Below are 19,608 nucleotides of genomic sequence, written 5' to 3' on the forward strand. Positions count from 1 at the left end.
ATTTAATAATCTACTACCTGTTTTAAATATATTTGCAAGTATTTTAGAATAACATAGATTTATAAAGTTAATCCAACATAATAAATTGTTGTTTTAGCTTTCAATTTTAAAGAACTAAACAACACACAGAAAAAATAACCAAAATTAAACAAAAAATAACTTACTTTTATACATGAATTAAACATTTTCTTTCAACTCAGTGTTTTTAATAATATTTTATGCCAAAAAATTATGTAAATAAATAGACAGACACTAGCAACACAAAATATAATTCAATACAAAAGTGTTTGTTACAATAAAAAATAAGTAAGTGCTAAAAGTTTAATAATAATTACTTGTTAAATTTATATGTACTTATATGGCTATTGCAATCACTAAAATAATCAATTCAATGGTTAAAATCAATTAAACTAACACTATAAGAACTTATTATAAACAGTTAGAATTTAGGAAAAATAAATGTATAGCTTAAATTAAACGCTTGGATGAACATTTAAGAGGTTCTACTATAAATGGTTATGTCTTTACACAAATTAATTTAAATTAATTATAAAGCAACACTACTACAAAACTCATTTACTCAAACAAAAAACTTTTTTTATCAAAAAACTATTCAAACGTTATAAAAATAATTTTACATTTTACTACTTACTTCTAGATTGTTACTACAACACAACTAAATTTTTGTCTGAAAAACAGCTTGTATAAAAATCAATTGATAAAATATTTCAAGCATTTGCATAAGTGATAATTAAATAATTTTTGCAGTATTAAATGTAAAACATCAAAGCGGTACTTGTCCAGTACACTTGAGTGCTACTATTAGCATTTAAACAATTTTACTTGAAAATTTTAAATTTCAGTTAGAACTATATATTATATAGCTTTATGAAACATATTTTAATCTACTTAGTTAGTAAATGCATTTTTATTAACTTTTAACAAGAAAAAGAAGAAACAATTACAAGAAAACAAGTGCATTACTCTGAAATAACTAAAGCATCAAAAGAAGTTTAAATATTTCAAATATATTTAAAGTGAACTACGCTTAGGTTTTATTTACTTATCTAATTAAATATAAAATAATTATACAACGAAAGCTTGCCTGTAATACTTTAACTAATACAAAAATAAATACTTCAACATTAAACTAACAGTTTTAATTTGCAACGAAAGCTTGTCTGTGTAGGATTTGAACTTCTGTGTTAATTTGGCTCCTTCGAGAAAGAACCTGAAATAATGTAATTTTCTAAAGTGACTTATGAAAATTTATATAATTTTAATTGAAACAAATTAAAAAAAAGCTCATTACCTTTTAGAACTTATACATTACACCTATTTATAGGTAACAAAAAATCAGTTACAATATGACAAGCTTAAACGTTTTAAAATACTTTTATTTTTGAAAGTTTCTAGTGTTGTAGATGATAAATATAACTAAGATTACAATATTAAGTTAAAGTTTAAGACACTTTTATGAATTTATTAAAAAGGAGATATACATTTTTAGTATTATAAGTAAGAAACTTAATAAATTGTTTACGTAATAACCATATTTTTTTATTTTTTATAAGTAAAAATTTTTTGAGCAGATATCATTTTAAATTTAAATAAGATACTAAATATTATAAAATAACTGATAAAAAATAAAATAGCTGCTACTTAAAAATTTTCAAAATAGTTTTGACGTCAAAGTTGCAAACTTTTATATCTCAACTTACTTGAGAGAGTATTTTGAATGAAAAATGTCAAAGTGCTTAAATTTAATTTTAAATAAAAATGTTACTTTATGAATACCTTAATATTTAAAGGTTTTTTTTATTTCAACAATTAATTAAATAGTTTTAACGCCAAATCAAGAAATAAAAACTTATTTATACTATCTGAAAACTAAAGTTAAATCATGCCTCAAACACTGTTTAAAAACTTAAATGTTAAAAAATCTTAACAATTTACACTAAACTTAAATTTTAAACACTGATTAAAAGCAAAACAATCAATCTAACTCAGTGTTTCCCAAAAGTGGGCCAAGTGGCCCTATTAGGGGCAATGACAGAAAGTTAGGATGCCATGAGCAGTAAAGGGGCCACAAGGGACCCATGTGATCATAATTTGAAAATTACACAAGATATTCTGGAGTTGATGATGAAGAGCAAAAAAAGGTCTTAGGTGTCTTTTGGTATTTTTTTGAGTAATCTTTATGGAGTGGACCATAGCTTAAATTTCTTTAAAGGGAGCCTTTTGAAAAAAAAATATGGGAATACTCTAACTCATAATTTATTTTCAGTTGAATTTAATACTTTACTGATTTCTGTTGAGTACATAAAATTTTTAGTTTAAAAAACAATGTTTTTGTTTCACATTATTTAAAAAGGTCAGCTAGCTTCACAGAAACTAATTTTAGTATGCTTAAAATAATAAATACTTGCATACTTGTTTATCTGTGTCCAAATGAGAATTAATTGTGTAAAATAATATTATATAAAACTCTAGTCAAAATTTAAGCTAGTATATTTATTTTAGATATACTAAATGTTTAAAAAGGCAAATAAAAAACCAAGTAAATTTGTTTACGACAAAAGCAACTTTTAACTTACTTAGTCGCATTTACAAACGTGTATGACAAACTTGTTGAAACTAAAGTTTTGAATTCAAGTTTTATTTCACCGCAAGAGTGTGATAAAGAGTGGATTGAGTAAAATTTTTACTAACATGTTACGCTTAGCAGCTTTGAATTTAAATAACATTCAGTTTTAAACATTACTTATTGTGAAGCTTGATTTACAATTTCGGCTTTTCCATAGATTTTGAAATTTTAAACCTTATTAGCAAAATAACTTATGGATTCCTATTAATTATGTACTTTAAATTATTATAAGAGTAAAAACCAAAAATATCATATTGCATCTAAACAAAAAACAATTATTTATTTACGAATTCATTTATAGAACAATGTTTAACTCAATAAATAACGAATATTAATGACAACCTTAGTTAAAATTAGTTTCTTATTTAAATAAAATCATATAAGTTAAAATACTTACACATATTTTTTAGTTAAAAAATACTAATATAGTTTTTATATCTTTTTCCCAAAAATATGCAAAAATACCAACAATAAGCAAACAGTTTAATGTAGACAAAAAGTTTGAACAAGTGTATAACTTAAAATTTTTTTTAAAAGATATTAGCTACTTATATGTAAAGGACTTGTTTTGTAAAAGTTTGTAACTATAAAACAATAAACACAAATTAAAAGATAACATTTTTTAGCTAAACAACCGTAAAAATGTAGTTTAAAAACTAAATGTACTTTAGAGACACTTTTTACATACATTTCTAATTTAAATTTCAAGCAATCCAAACTTTGAAAAACACTGATGTAATATAATTGAGTAATAACTGAACATTTTTACAATAATTACCTTGAAAAACTATAATTAATTGACTAAAAGTTCTTGGGTATAAAATTGCAGTAAAAATCATTAAATGACCATTAATTTGAATAGTTTGAAAATCAAATGCTTTTTTAATGGCAAATTAATAGAAGTTTTTCAATATGCATAATTATACATTATTATAGTAACATTGCTAAAATTATTTTAAACTTTAGAACCTGTTGTTGATTTAAAATTAACATTAAAGATCTAAGCGAGAAAACAGTCTTAAAATTTTGATATTAAAATAAAATTTAGGTTCACTAGAAGCACTAAAAGTTCAATAGGTTGTTTTTTGTAACTAACTATACATAATTATATATTATTTTACTCTAAATAAAAACGAATACAAAATCAATAAAACAAAAGCAACAAAAAAAAAAGGAATTAATTTTTAATTGAATGACATATTTAAATATTTTTTGTTATAATATTATGTTTATAAGCAAAAAAAAAAATTCTTATAATTCTTTAACTTAAATATCTCCTAATATTGCTTTATGGTAAACTTAATCATTTCAAAACAAAAGCATTTTTAAGAAATGATTGGCAACATTTTATTTGTAAAAGGTTCATTTGCTCTGGTATTTAATTGCATGAGATTAACTTTTGGCTACGTAGTTAAGCAAATATTAAGCTAATCTTCATACTAGAAATTATTTTTTTAATAATATTATGAAAGACATATTGGTTTAGTTTTTGAATGTATAACTGATAAACTTCAAGACTAAATATATATTTTATTTATACCATAAAAAAACATATTTAATTCAATGCCCGCAGCTTTTTAATTTAAACATGTTTCAATTATAACTTTTTAGACAAGTTTAGATTTCATTTTCAAACTTGTTAGTGTCTAAAACTATCGAAAGTTAAAATTGAGTACAAAAGCTTTAAATTTTAACTTAAATTAAATAAACGAAAACATATTATGGAGATTAAAGTTATAAATTTTAGTTTATGATTCCTATTCTAACATAACTTTTTTTTTGTTAACAATAAACGGAAACTTTTAGTTCTCATCAACTTTTCAATTTAACAGAATTTATTAAAACTTTATGTTGAGTAATTACAGTACAAAGCAGACTTGTATTACGTCACAAAGCAAAGTTGAGAATATACTGCATTATTTTTTTTTTTCTATTACAACTAAAAAAACTTTTTTTGTTAGTTTAAACGCATTTGAAAACTTTTCTTCTGTGCATTTGCATTTAAATTTATCAATAAACTATAAGAGCTTTTTAACAATAACAAGTCAAAATTTTAAACAAAACATAAAATCTTTCAAATAAATAAACAATTAAATTTTTTTTTTTTTCTAAATACATTTTGTTTAAGTTTGTGACAGGATTTTGATGTAAAATGTTAAATAGTTTTTTTTTCGATTTTTTTAGCTTTATTTTTTAAATTACGTATTAAACTTAAGTAAAAGTACTTTAAAATAATTCTAATTAAAACAGCTTCTCTTTTAATAAATTCTAAATATGTTTAAAAACAAAGACATTTACAAGTTTTTTTAAACAACTTGTTTTTAAAGCTAAAATGTACAAATTAGAATATAACAATAAATACATAAACTGTTTGTAAGAATGTTTTTAACGATTATACCTAATTAGCTAGTTATTGTAATCTTAATTTTAACAAAAACCATATAATTAAACTTCTTTAGCTTTGTGTTTTGCGAAAGTTCTCACAGACAATAAAATTATAATACAACTAAATATTTATTACAAACATTAAAGTTTTATAGAAACGTTTACTTGAATATTTTCTTAGTCAAGTTTTTAGCAATTTAGGTTTTAGTTTGGAAATGATTTATTTTTAACAAACTAAGTTCGTTTAGGAGCAATATTACTAAAGTAAACTTACAAAATCTATAGTTTTAGATTACTCGAAAAAATCAAAAAGTTTTATTATCTTATTGCATTTTTCAAGTATAATTAGTTACTTTGCACAGAAAACACTATTGTTTAACTAATTAACTTTGACAATTGTAAAATGTAATTGAAATTTTTTAAACTTAAACTGTTCTTAGGTAACCACTAAAAACGTTTAATAAGAATTTTTACAATAAAACAATAAAACAACAAAAAAAAAAAAACAAAATAGTGTTACAACAATTTGGTGCTATTAACTTAATTGGTTTTTTTTTTGCATTCCTGTTCAATTTTCATCAAAAAAAAGTATTTCTACACTGAGTTTACAATTACCCAAAATACAACATCATAGCAAAATACCAATTTAAAATTAATGTTAGTAATTTTTCAATTTAATCTATAAAAAAATATTGTTTGAATTATAATAAAAACATATAACAAAATATTTGGTAAAATCCAGAAAATAACTAATTATAAATTTAAAAGTAAAATTTTGTGGACTAATAGGTTTGCTTAAAAATAGCTAATACTGATCAAATTAGTTACCTAAAAAAACAAGTTTGTAAAATTTATTCTGAGAAACCGGAAAAGGGCTAGTTTTAGTAAGTAGTATTTTACGGAAAGTGATCTAATTACATTTATTAAATAAAAGGATTCCATTTTATTTATACCCTTTAATAGTAACAACGAAAGTAACAGTTCCGGTAAGATAGAAGTTAGTTTAAAAAAAACAAATAAAAATTACATTTATTAGAAAAGTGAAAATCACCCAATTTTTTTCTTTTCATAAAAATAGAATTATGTCTGTAAAAAGGTTTGTTAAGTTTGACAGCTAAATTTACTGAAAATGTTGCAATTTTTTGTAAATTTAAATTAACTTTTTTAAATGTATATTTTCATTTAATTTCTTTTATTTAATTCATGTTAAAAAAGTTATGTAAGTTTTCAGAACATACAATCAATGAAACTTATAAATAATTTTTATTTTTAATAGTTTGTGTAAATTAAGGATATATGATTAACAGATTAAAAAGTAAAATTGTAGATCATTCTCAAATATATGACAATTCATTTCACAAAAGCTATCATAAACTTTAAGTGGAATATTTTACAAACTTATAAGAGAAATATGGTTGAAAAATATCAAGTTTATGGTTATATACAAAAATTATTTGATGTTAAGTATTTCTGTTTTATTAATACTTTTTATAGAACGTAGCCCATCTCACAAATCTAAAAGTTAAAACAATCTTTAATTTTAGCTGTTTATAAATAAACTAAGTTGCTTTTGTAATTTAAACAAGAATAGTTTCAAAGTTTGTTGTATAGAAGACAACAAGTATAATTAATTATAAAACAAAATATTTTTTTTTTTAAGTTTAAATATATTTATTAAAGTAAACAACTTTTTTTTCGTAAATCTGAGTTTTGGTATATTGCAATATTTTTAATACATTTTTCAACAGACTTTACAAAAGTTTATTTAGTAATAAAATTAACATTAAAGGTTTAATAACTTCTAATTTAAAAAACTAAACATTAAGTCTAATTATTGAAATTTTCAAGTATTTTGTTTTTGTTTTTTTTAACTTGAAGTAAAGGCGGTGCAAACTTAATTTATTCTAGTCTATACAGATGCACATTAACTTACCAACAATTTACTTAATAGAATTAAATACAATCAATAGTTTTATTATTATTAAATTATTATAAACTAACGATTGCTGATTCTCGTACACATCTACCAAATGTTGCAACAAATCCACCTCTTTTTTTGTTTTGATTTCGTTCACTTTGATCAGGTACTGCAAAATTGATTTATTTAAAGTATGCGTCCCATTAAGTTTTTAACAATTAAAAGACAAAATTTCAACATTTGTATCAACTGAAAAGAAAAGATTTTAAAACTTTTTGTTACAGTAAATTACATAAAAAGTTAGAGTGTTATATTAGTTTTGTAACAATGTTTGAACAAACAAATTTGTTTAATCGAACTTAAATATCACTTTTAACTTTATTTGCTTTGAACAAATACGATAAAACTTTTGCAAAATAAAATAATACATAAATGTACTCACAGTTATTTTTAATTTTTAAATGGTTTCGAGTTTTTAAAAGTTTTGCTATTTGCTTATAAGATTAAAGTTTTGAAATTATTTAGATAGTTTTAACATTTTATAAAATGAGGAGCAGTAAAAATTTAGACTGAAGAATTCATTCTGTAAAATGTTTAACAACAAAAAAAATTGTTAAATAATTTAACGTAAATAAAACAGTATGATTAAAATTTTAGTAATTAGCAGTAATTAAAAGAATATTAGCAACTTTCTCAAAATTATTTCGTCATATAGATCGTGACAAAAGTTTACAGAAATTTACAGTATAGTTTTTTATGAAAAATTTCGAAACAAAAACATAACTTATCTTTTTAAGTTATGCAAAGTTTATATATCAAAAAAAACGTTTTTCCATAATTTAAATTTCTTGCACAGAAACATATGTTAGTTTTATAAAGAAAGAGTACAGTCAAAATTAGTTTTTATTACTTTTAACATATAATTTGTCATTTAATCTCTACCTTAGACAATTACAACTGAAACAATTGTACCTAATTGTTAGTTTATACATTATCTATTAAAACACACTTACAAGTTTATCATCTGATTTAAATAAATTAAATAGTTATTTATTAATTAATTATTCACCTCACACATCTGAAGTTGGAACATTCTTCTTTCCCGTTCCAACTCTTCAGCGATCTAAATAATATTTTTTTTTAATATACAAACACTTGAAGTCAAACTATTTCTTGAAAACAGTATGTAAAAACAAAATTTATACAATAAAACTAAAGAAATTTTCACGTATTAAATGAAAGGGTAACTTTGTACTTATATAGAAGTAGTAATAATAATGAGCAAACCTTAATCACATAGAAATTGTTACCCAAAAATAAATCAACATATTAAATATGATCAAAAATTATTGATTATAAAAATATATAAATAAATAACGCACTATACATACAAAGCAACACTGTAATTTTTTTTTCTTAAAAGGAGTAGGTTTTCTTAAAAGTATACAGATAGCCTTCATTTTAATTTAAAAAAATATTGTAAAAGTTTCTATCATTTTAAAATCTGTCAAAATCAAAATTATCAGCACAACTTTGGATTATTCACCAAATGTTAAGCAATGAATACTTATCCACACAGGTAAGTATACAATCCTAAACCATTTTCTTAAGCTGTTAGACCGATATAAGTGTTGTCAAAATGTAGATATAGTTTATTAAAAAAAAAAACACTCAAAATATTTAACCCAAGGACATGGTACACGAAAAAATTTTTGGTTATTGAGTCGCACACCACGGATACCGTCTTGTCCAGGACAGTAACTGAATTTGGTATATAACCAGTCTTTTATCAAACTTGGTAATCTGTTTATGTATTTTTTAAACCTTTTGCTATCTAAAGCTCATTGAATTTAAAAACATAGGAAGAAAAGTGCGTCTTTTAAGGGAAAGCTTTTGCATTTATTAAATTAACATATAAAAGAAAATCTCAGCAAAAAAACCTTCGTTTTTTAATTATATACTGATTCTTATTTACTTAATTCTTTTTTAACTGGTTTTAGTTGTACATACAATTTTTTTTGTATTTTGTTATGTAACTATATTAAAAATAAAGCTATTAGATTTAAACATTTTTTTACTACTAGGACTTATCTTAATTTAACTCGAAAGTGTTTTAATCGTTTTTGTTTCTAAACCTTTTAATTATTAGTAACATTTTTACTGGCTGTTATATAACATCAAAAGTTTAAGAATGTAAAGCTTAACTACATTTATTAGTTTTCAGATTAATTACTTTGCTAACAGATAAGAATCTTGGTGATTAAATTTCTTCAAAATGTTTTTTGCTTAGAAAAAAAATTGAACTAAAAAGTTTATTATTGTTTAATTGACTTGTTTTTAGCAACTATACTTATAAATATTATATGATCAAGTTTATAATAAGTGTTATTGTTCATTAAGTTTAATTATACATAAACAGTAATATATTTAAATTAAGTTAATACCAAGTTAAATTTCGGATATTATTACATCACTTAAATAAATTAAAAATATATTGAAGAATTCCCATAGTTTACCATTATGACTTAAAAAATTATATAAAAAGTTACAAGTTTTCATAGAGTAATTAGTTATAAAAACGCGCTGAATATTATTTTTAACTACTTTCTCAACTTTTACCAAGGATAGTAAATGTTTTAAGGATAACATTTAAGGAAACTTTGTATTTTAATATTGTTCGTTGAACGATAAAACAAACAAGCAGTCAAAAAGTTTGGTTTAAAGATCCGGAGTACGAAAAACCTTTCGGTTTCGAGACATACTCAATCGATACAGTTTAATGTGTAGTTTTCTATGTAAAAATTTAAAATGCAAACATTATTAAAAGTAACACAATAATACTACTAAACTTAATTTAAAACTCGTTAACGGTTAATTAATGAGAACATTAAGCAAAGGCTGTTATATAACATTTAATGGATTTGAACAAGTATTTATAAAGCTGTAAGCATGTTTATTAGTTATTTAAAAAAAAATCCTTTTTTAATTAGTTTTATTAATAGACTTTCAAATAATCACATATTCTGGGACTTCAGCCGAATAAAAGAGACAGTTGCAACATTGCAAGATTATGTAGGTAAAATTTTGTAGTTGATTCTAATATATTGATTTGTAATGACGTTTTTATAACCTTAGTTAGGGTTATGACTCGTTGAAACGTCATAGTCTGTTAATCATAGGAACCTCTGGTACATTAGTAATTTTTAGATGTAACCTTCTCATAACAATTGGAAATTTCTGAACTTGAAATGTCATGTAACCGCTACAGTCATGTACAACACTTTTTTCAGACCGCTAGCTTAACCAATATATATTCTTTTAAATAATTTAACTACAGCAATACTTAGTGATAAAACTTACTTTTAATGCTGAAACAAATTTCTAATTAATCGTGTGAAATCTAAAATATTTATTAATAATGCATCTCAGTAAACACTATTCTATCGCTCATATCAAAAATTATATTTATAACAAATCAAACTTTACAAATAGTTTAGCAATCATCTTTTCTTTGATGGTTTTTCAATTACTGAATAAGATAACTTAAATCCTATTGATAAAATTAAACATTGAATTCTTATCATAAATAAATGATAATTCTTATACAACATATCAAAATTCATAATAAAAAAAGACAATAAACTTCAACACAAAAATGTTGTTATCTTTTGTGATAATACTATTTTAAATAAATACAAAGATTGACAGGTCTGTTTATAATCAAACAAAAAATGCCTTTTTTTAAGTGAAATATAATTCTACCACATCTAATTAAAGAATTCATTCAATTAAGACTAGAATTTAATGCTTAAAATAACTCATACTTCACTGTTTTATCAAACGCAAATAACTAAACAAACGAAAATATGATTTTAATATGATTATAAATACAACACTTTGTATTTTATTAAAGACTTGTTTTTGCTGCCAGCTTATAATTCTTTCTTCTGAACTTACCTTTTGTGCTTTTTAAGTTAGTCAAAACGTCAGTAAATTTTAGAGTCTGCAGCATTTCTATAACTTTCTGTAGTTCTGAAAATCAACCAAAAATTCTGAAAAATAGATTGTTTTAACAAAACTTAGCTGTTTACTCAACTACTGCCTAGAGGAAAAAATAATAATTTACCATAATATAGATAATTCAACAATACCACTAATAATAAACTATAAACTTTCAATTCAAAAACACAAGAGATGGTTAATACAAAACATCGTACTATTTTAATTTGAACACAATCAAAAACTCTAAACTGATGTTTCGTCAACATCGAGTCAATGTCTGGCTGATGAGTCCTAAACATTCTGGAAAAAACATATTTCATTAAAAAGTTTACCTTTTAAATAAAAATCTACTGTTTAGATTAACGGAATAACAATAATATCTGGATAATAAAACAATAAGCTTATTTCTGATTCAACACTTACAACAAACCATTAACTCTTTACTTTATATGAAAAAAAACATAACAAATACAAAACTAAGTACAGTTTAAACGCAAACAATATCAGAAATTCTAAACTGCTTTTTGTCCTCATCGTGAAAATGTCTGACTGATGAGTCCTAATACCAGGACGAAACAAATTTCCAAATAAACTGTTGTTGATGGTCGAGCAGTCTAGTGCTTATGAAATGATAAAACATTTTGATAAAAAACACATTGTTACTAATAATTATAATTTAAATAATGAGATCCGCCTCAAAATATTAAAAACCAAAACTAAATTCTCAAATGTACAATAGTATTTAGTTTACATCAATACATTTTTATCACAAACGTACATTAGATTATTTTATACTTATTAAACTTAATTATTTATTTGAAATTTATAGACCATAATTCGAATTATATTGATTTTGTTCATATAATTATGTTTTATAACTTAAGTTAACAGTTGATAAACTTTAAAAATTTAGTATTATTTTTTGAAAGTTTTTAACTTACCTCAGCCCCATTAATTTCCCCTCTGATCATTCCGGCTTCTTTCGCTAGTTGGCGCTTTTCCCTCTCTACTTGTTTCCTAGCAACAGAAAAAATACTTATATTGTTTTTATTTATTTTTTTTTAACTTTTATTTTTATCTAAAGCTTTCTACGAATAAATGCTCTCATTTTCTTAGATTTTAAAATTTGAGTTAACAAGTTGAAAATTTTTAAGGCTATTAATATATATAAATGTAGTATAATTCTATTTTTGTTTCATTTAAAAAAATACGTTTAAGTTCAAAAAATAGGTAAAGCAAAAAGTGCATCCATGTAGGAAATATTGACACATTTATTAATAAACATAGATATTTAAAATTAAAATGTTAAGGACCAATATAAATAAAATAAAACCATCGTTTTAAATAATCATTAGTTTAATATACAAAATGAACTGAATATTTAATTACTAATATATTAAATGAAAAAACAAACGTTTTGGTGTCGTATTCCTTCCATGCTTTGTCGAAAGGTCTTTTCATATCCTAAAAAAAACATTAAATTTTAAATTATTTACAAAACAAACAAAAGTAAATAATAACCTTAAATACAAAAAAAAATTGTCGAGTTCAAGTTTAAATTATTAGCATTATTAGTCTCGTCGAAAGGTCTTTTTTAATATCCTGAAAATACTACTGGTGTTTATAATATATTCAATAAATTTAAATTTAAATTTTAATTATATTATGTTAGAAAAAACTGCTATATATTTGATGCTATAAAATTACTTCTTTTGTTATTCCTATTTTTATTCTGATAGTTTTTCTGAAACTTCAATTTTTTTGAACAAAAATAATTTCTATCAGTATTCTAACGTTCTTAGTTCTATTTGTTGAGCTAAAATCTCAAGATTTAGATACAAGTATTGTAAAATAATTTTTGATAAAAAGCAGAAATTTCAAATATGTGAAGTTATTCAACCATGGAAATCTAATTTAATTGTAAGGAAACAATTATAAAACATTTACAAATTAAACAAAAAAATATTGTGATAGAAACTTGCTAAAAAAATTTTTTTTTGTGTAAAAATATGACTTTTAATATAAATACAAATCTGATTTTTAAAGAATAAACAGTGAGAGTAGGAAAAAAAAAGGTTAAAAATTATTAGAAAATTTATTTTTTAAATGGTAAAAGAGGAATAACTACTTAAAATAATTCGAAAACTTTAACTAAAAATATGTAAGTGAAAACTATATTAAACATTTCTAAAAGAAAACTTTGTGTACACCTTAATATGATGGTTTTTTGAAAGTTTAATATCTAAGTACTATTAGAGCTAAAAAAATTTAACAAAATACAAAAAACACTATATAATAATAAAACTAATTAAATTCAATTTATTTCCCATGAAAAGTATTTTATTACTTTTTATAATTTTGTCACGATTTGCCAAAGTATAATTGTTTTGATAATAAGTTTTACGTAAAATTTTGCACAAACTTATTAGATATTATTTTTATTTTTACGCTTAAAAATTTTTCGCACAAGCATAGGTTATTTAGCCAAATTTTTAGTGCTTGAAATTATGTTTACCATTAATTTTTTTTTAATCATTAAAACTTTTGTTTTTCAATGTTTATTTTCTATTCATCTATTAAACTTAAAAAAAAACTTTTTGAAAATGTAAAAAACTCATTAATGTCTGAGAAGATTTGTTCACTTTTTTATATACACTTTTTATATTTTGTAATAAAAGGAATACAATTATGTATGCTTTTAAAGTATTTCTTTACTGAAATACAAATAATTTAACTTTTTTAACTTTAAAAGTGATTGGGTATTTTAAATTAAATAAAAACAGATGATTAATAAACTCATCTTGTTTAAAAGATTGAAATTATTGTATTTTCTTTTTTTTTTTAAACTTACACACACAACTGCAAATGTATTATTTAACAAACGGTACATTAATCATTTACACATACCATATTTTTCAATACTCTATAAGAAATAGTATCATTTTAAAATTCAAACCCACCCCTTTAATTCCCTTCAAATCACCTTTCAGCAGTGATTCCAGTGGAATATACAGGTTTTTCTGAACCCCTGAATTCTGTAAATTATATAATCTTTATTCAGATATTTCAACATAAAAAAGTTATTAATCACTTTTATGTATTTTATAAATTAAGGAGTGTGTAGGTTTTTTTTAACCTCTTAACTAAAAAATAATAAATAAACGTTAATGATTAAAATTTTATAAAAGACGTTTATTCCAAACTTTTATAGACTAAACATATTTTCTGAAATATTAACTTGTATTCTCTGTAGTTATTTGCATACATAATTACAATGTTTCAGAGTTTTACATGCTTCAAAATTTTATATAAAAATTGTTTGTTATTAAGCTGTAATCAGTTTAATATTTGTTTAGTGCAGACTTTGAAAATTCATGTCGTTTTAAAATAATTATTTTTTTTTCTAAAATTGTGCTTATAGTATAGAGCAAACTTAATATTTAACAAATTGTAAATTAATAAAAAATATTTTTTAAACCAATCATAATTATTCAAGCATAAAAAACAAGTTTGTTATAAAAAAATAAATTTTTTTGTTCATAAACCAGTCTAATTTTAAAATTACCAAGTTAATTTTTGTAATTTTGTGACCAAGTCTTCAAAACAAGTAAAAAACTTACTGATTTAAACTATTTATCATCTTTTTTAACTTAAAATTATGAAAACTAATTCATACCATTTTTTATGAGAAAACATAAAATTATAACAGATAAAACAACATTAATAAGGAGAAAATAATTCATTTAACACTTAACAATAGACTGTGACTTTAGTATACAATGTTATCAACATGCACAACTTTGAAGAACTTAATGCTAAATTCTTTATAAAAATGGTCTGAGCTATATGTAAAATGCAAATTTTAAAGTTTATAATAATGCAGCTTAAAAAACATATTTGAAGTACATTAGCCTTATATATTTTTTAAATTTTAACTTTTAAAATAAATCACACACTAATAATATAAAGAATTTTTAAATTAAAGATTATATACAATAAAATAAAAAAACATAAAACTAGTTGAAATATATATACAAAACTAAGTCATTTCTATTTATAGACAATGCTAAAGCTTTAGTTTTTTTAAGAAAAAAAATACATATAGTGCTTAGTAAATTTTAACAACTTTTTAACAAACATATACCATTGTTTTTATGAGAACATGTATAGGTTTAAGGAAATTTAAATTTTTATTTAAAATAACTTTTTATTAAAACTAAAAAATTTCTCACATGATAATTTTTGTATTTTATGATGTTTTTCTTAAGTAAAATTAATTTATAAAATTAATAAACAATAACAAGTCTTTTGAAGAAATGCATACATTACATAAATTTAAAAAATATTTGATTTAAAAAAAATAATATATACTAATAATTCTCTTTACTAGAAAATGAATGGACTATATAAACATAAACAAAACAGTTAGTAAAAACTAACAAGTCTCTCAACTAAATAATGTATAGATTCCATGAAATTAAACTTGAATAAAATAAATATCAGATAACAACAAGTGTTTTAACTAGGTAATTTGCGGACTACTCAACTTTGTTTTAGTCAAAAAATACAAACACATCTTTCTACAATGTAATGAATGGACTCTAAAAATTCAAATAAAAAGAGTTGATAAAAACTAACAAGTCTTTCAACAAGGTAATGTATGGACTTGATGAATTGAAATAAAAAGAGTCAAAAAATACTAACACATCTTTCTACAATGTAGTGAATGGACTTGATGAATTGAAATAAAAAGAGTTAATAAATACTAACAAGTCTTTCAACAAGGTAATTTATGGACTTGATGAATTAAAATAAAAACAGTTAATAAAAACTAACAAGTCTTTCAACAAGGTAGTGTATGGACTTGATGAATTCAAATAAAAAGAGTTGATAAAAACTAACAAGTCAATCAACAAGGTAATGTATGGACTTCATGAATTGAAATAAAAAGAGTAAATAAAAACTAACAAGTCTTTCAACGAGGTAATGTATGGACTTCATGAACTGGGACAGCTTGATAAAAGCAGAGGAAACATCTGTGTTGCTCTGAAGTTTCAAGTTTTCAATATTGCCCAGTTTCTCCAAATTATCACAAAAGGACAACTCGTTGTTGATGAACGCTGAAACAAGTAATTAAAAAAGAAAATTTAATATCTATTAATATTATTAATCTTTTTTTTTTTTCATTCAGAATAAAACTTTATTGGTTTTATATTCTATAAATATTTTTTTAATATTATTAACCATTTACATAAAGAGTGAATGACATCCCACTTATAAGTGTTTTTTAAGTCTTAGAAGTTAATTTTTACAGTTTCATTTTATAGTTAGTTTTGTTATAATTTCTACAGTTAATTTATAATGTCTAATAATTTAATACATAAGATTATATCAAGAGTGCTGAAACAAATAATTAAAAAAAAATTTTACTTTAAATATTGTTGATTTAAGTTATAACATAACAATAGTGAATAAAACAAAATAAAAATTATCTAATTCTATTAATCATAAACGACAGTTTTTTGATTCTAAATATCTAAAAACAAACTATTATTCAGGCTAGGTAACAACCTACTTACAAATGTACTATAAGTCCTAAAAGTAAACTTTTATAGTAGGTTTAAATGCTATGTTAGGTTTGATACTTATAAACAAGTTATTTAATCAACTATAATATTTAGTACAATGATTGTGGCAAATATGCTTTATGTTTTTTACAGCTTATTTAAAATATCTTTAAAATAAAGTACAACAATGAAAAGGAGAGACAGAAACTGTGAAAAGCACAATAAAGTTTACAAAAACATTAGTTCAGTAAAAAGAATAAGATTTCAAATCTTTTGTAACAATTTTATAAATGAATAAATATAATATATATTGTTTGTGCAACTATGCAAAGTAGGTAAAATATAATTATTTCAAAATAGTTTATGATAAGACAATAAAATTAATTAAAGTTTTAACTTACTTTGTCCAGAGTTGTAGTAAGCTTTTGTGGAATTTTTTAATTTTTTCAACTGAGATCTATCTCCATCCAGACACTATGAAAAATAAAGTTGTTAGAAACTAATACTATGAATATTAAATTGGTTTAAAGGAAAATTATAATAATTTTGCTAGTAATACTTTCCACATAACTTACTTTACGTTAAATTTTTTTTTAGTATATATATTCAAATACTTTGTAATCAATTTAAAAAGTCAAAAAAAAAAACTACTCAGATTTTTCTTTGCTAACTGAGAATATAAGATTGAGTACTACACTAACAAACAATAATTTTCAAAATGGACCAAAAAAACACAACTCTCATTTTGAGAATGACTATTTTAACATAGCATTTAAGTTCCACATTAGTAAAAATAATCAAAAAAACATTGGGGTAAGTCTATGAGGCCAAAGACTGGACTTATGTGTGTAGTTGGAAAAGCTCAAGTTAACATAAAGATTTGATTATATTCGATTATCATGCTTGTGGTCTGGTGATCGAATTATTATGATCTGTATTCTATATACCAGTAAAACTGCAGCATAACTTTTTCCATTAATAAACAAAATGTACTATTTAGATATGAGGCAGTTGACAATAATAAATAGTAGGCAAGAAACCATTCAAGTATAGGCAACAGGAGTTGCTCAGAATAGAACTCCTTTATAAAAACAATGACAAGTCAAAAAAAACTTGGCTGTGTAACTCAGCTACAATCGTTTGTATAACAATATTAATTTTCAACACTTTTATTTGAACTAGCTTCTTCCAAGCAGGAGATAATAACTTATGATATAAAAAAATGTTTAATTAATCAGTTTAAGTACATGCTCACCATCTACTCTTCACATATTGAAAAATATCAACTAAATCTAAAGAAAAAATTGTAATTTCTAATTTACCACCCAAACATAACTAACTTCTTCCGAACACGACACAGTAGATGTATGTGTTTGAGTTGATATATGTTTACATTTATATTGTTTAAAAAATATTCAATTAAACCAAAAAAAGACTCAATAAAACAAATTTTCAGCAATTTAACTAAGCCTCAATCAATATTTTTTAATTCAAACTAACTTCTTCTAAACATGAGACAGTCGATCTGCACAGAGAGAGCTTGTCGGTGAAAGTGGAAGTTGTGGGGGAGTTGATGTCATCTTTGCATTCCTTGAGAAAATCTGAAACAGCAATGATGTTGCTGGCATCCGTCTTCATTGCTTGCCGCAAACAGTTGATTAAATAATATGTATGAGTGATTAAAAATAGCTGTAGAATTGTTAGTACGTCAACCAAATAAACAATGATTGAAAGGTTATCAACAGAAGAAAATAATTGCTTGCTGCAAACAGTTGTTTAAATATTTATGTATGATGATTAAAACTAAGCTGCAAAAATTAGTATTGAGTTGAAAATAAAAAGAGTAATATTAATAATATCTACTAAGTTGATAATAATCATACAGAAGAACAGAATTTCTTGCCAAAAACAGTTGACTAAATAATATGTATGAGTGATTAAAACTGGCTGTAGAATTATTAGTATGTCAACCAAACAAATAATGATTGTAAGGTTATCAAGAGAAGAAAATAATTGTTTGCTGCAAACAGTTGATTAAATACTTATGTATGATGATTAAAACTAAGCTGCAAAAATTACTGTTGAGTTGAAAATAAAAAGAGTAATATTAATAATATCTACTAAGTTGATAATAATCATATAGAAGAACAGAATTTCTTGCCACAAACAGTTGATTAAAAAATATGTATGAGTGTTTATAAATAGCTGTAGAATTAATAAATATATAAATCAATTAAGCAATATTAACATAACTTATATGAGAAAGTTATCAAGAGAAGAAAATAATTCTTTGTCATAACGGTTGATCTGACTTTATGTATAATGATTAAAATTGAGCTGTAGAATATTTAAAGTCATATCTTTAAATAAATAACAATTTTTAACTGAAAAATAACAAAATAACCATGAAATTTTTTTAGACAATTTATTAAATAATACGAATGTAATTAAAATAAGCTGCGGCTATTCATTGTGAGCAAAAGTATAATAATGAACTATGAGTACTTAAATGAGCCATGGATATAATATTTTTTTAATATGTGCTGTGTAAGCTATTCTTTTTCAAGATTTTTAAAATCATAGTAGTGTACTGATTGCATAATTTTTTTTATCATAAAAATAAATTTAGCTTTAAATTTTTAGTAAGATTATTAAAATTTTAATTATCATAATCAACAAAAACTCAAATTTAGCATCAATATTTTTAAAACTAATTTTAGAAAAAAAACTACAAGCTAGGCTGGAAATATACAGATTTTAGAAATAAAAAAGTTATGTTAAATAATTTAGTATACTCAAAAACAATGAAGAAATTTTAGTAGTTGTAAGAAAATTAATATTAAAAACAAAAACTAATTTTTATGGTTTTTTAATTACTTGATTTAAAACAACTTTATAAGTAACAAAATACTGGTATAAATTTAACTGAGATTATCTATAATCATTTTTTTATTACAACAAATTGTGAGCTAATTTTATAAAACAAAACTTAATTTAGCAATAAAATTACAAGCTAAAATTTTATATATAAACCATCATTTATGTGATGAAAAAAAATCCATCTAATTTGTATGAAAACAATTTGTATT

The 19,608-nt window shown here is 22.6% G+C and overlaps 1 protein-coding gene across 4 annotated transcripts in view; it reads right to left on the reverse strand.

Moving 5' to 3' along the window:
• Positions 1-18,199, reverse strand: part of LOC145844664 (arf-GAP with SH3 domain, ANK repeat and PH domain-containing protein 1-like) — a 42,742-nt gene extending 24,543 nt beyond the window's left edge. For all 4 annotated transcript variants that reach the window (XM_082952071.1, XM_082952073.1, XM_082952070.1 and 1 more), the window contains exons 1-9: positions 18,020-18,199; positions 16,921-16,993; positions 15,921-16,072; positions 13,913-13,987; positions 12,367-12,416; positions 11,894-11,969; positions 8,020-8,073; positions 7,034-7,119; positions 1,156-1,231 (exon numbers count right to left, since the gene is read on the reverse strand). In XM_082952071.1, the coding sequence (XP_082808197.1) occupies positions 1,156-1,231; positions 7,034-7,119; positions 8,020-8,073; positions 11,894-11,969; positions 12,367-12,416; positions 13,913-13,987; positions 15,921-16,072; positions 16,921-16,993; positions 18,020-18,157 (780 nt within the window). In that variant the 5' untranslated portion in view covers positions 18,158-18,199. The remainder of the gene's footprint in view (positions 1-1,155; positions 1,232-7,033; positions 7,120-8,019; positions 8,074-11,893; positions 11,970-12,366; positions 12,417-13,912; positions 13,988-15,920; positions 16,073-16,920; positions 16,994-18,019) is intronic.
• Between the last annotated feature and the right edge of the window lie 1,409 nt (positions 18,200-19,608).

The sequence above is a fragment of the Thalia democratica genome, chromosome 9 (genome assembly GCF_965202585.1).
Source record: "Thalia democratica chromosome 9, ktThaDemo2.hap1.1, whole genome shotgun sequence".
In the NCBI taxonomy this organism is placed as follows: Eukaryota; Metazoa; Chordata; class Thaliacea; order Salpida; family Salpidae; genus Thalia; species Thalia democratica.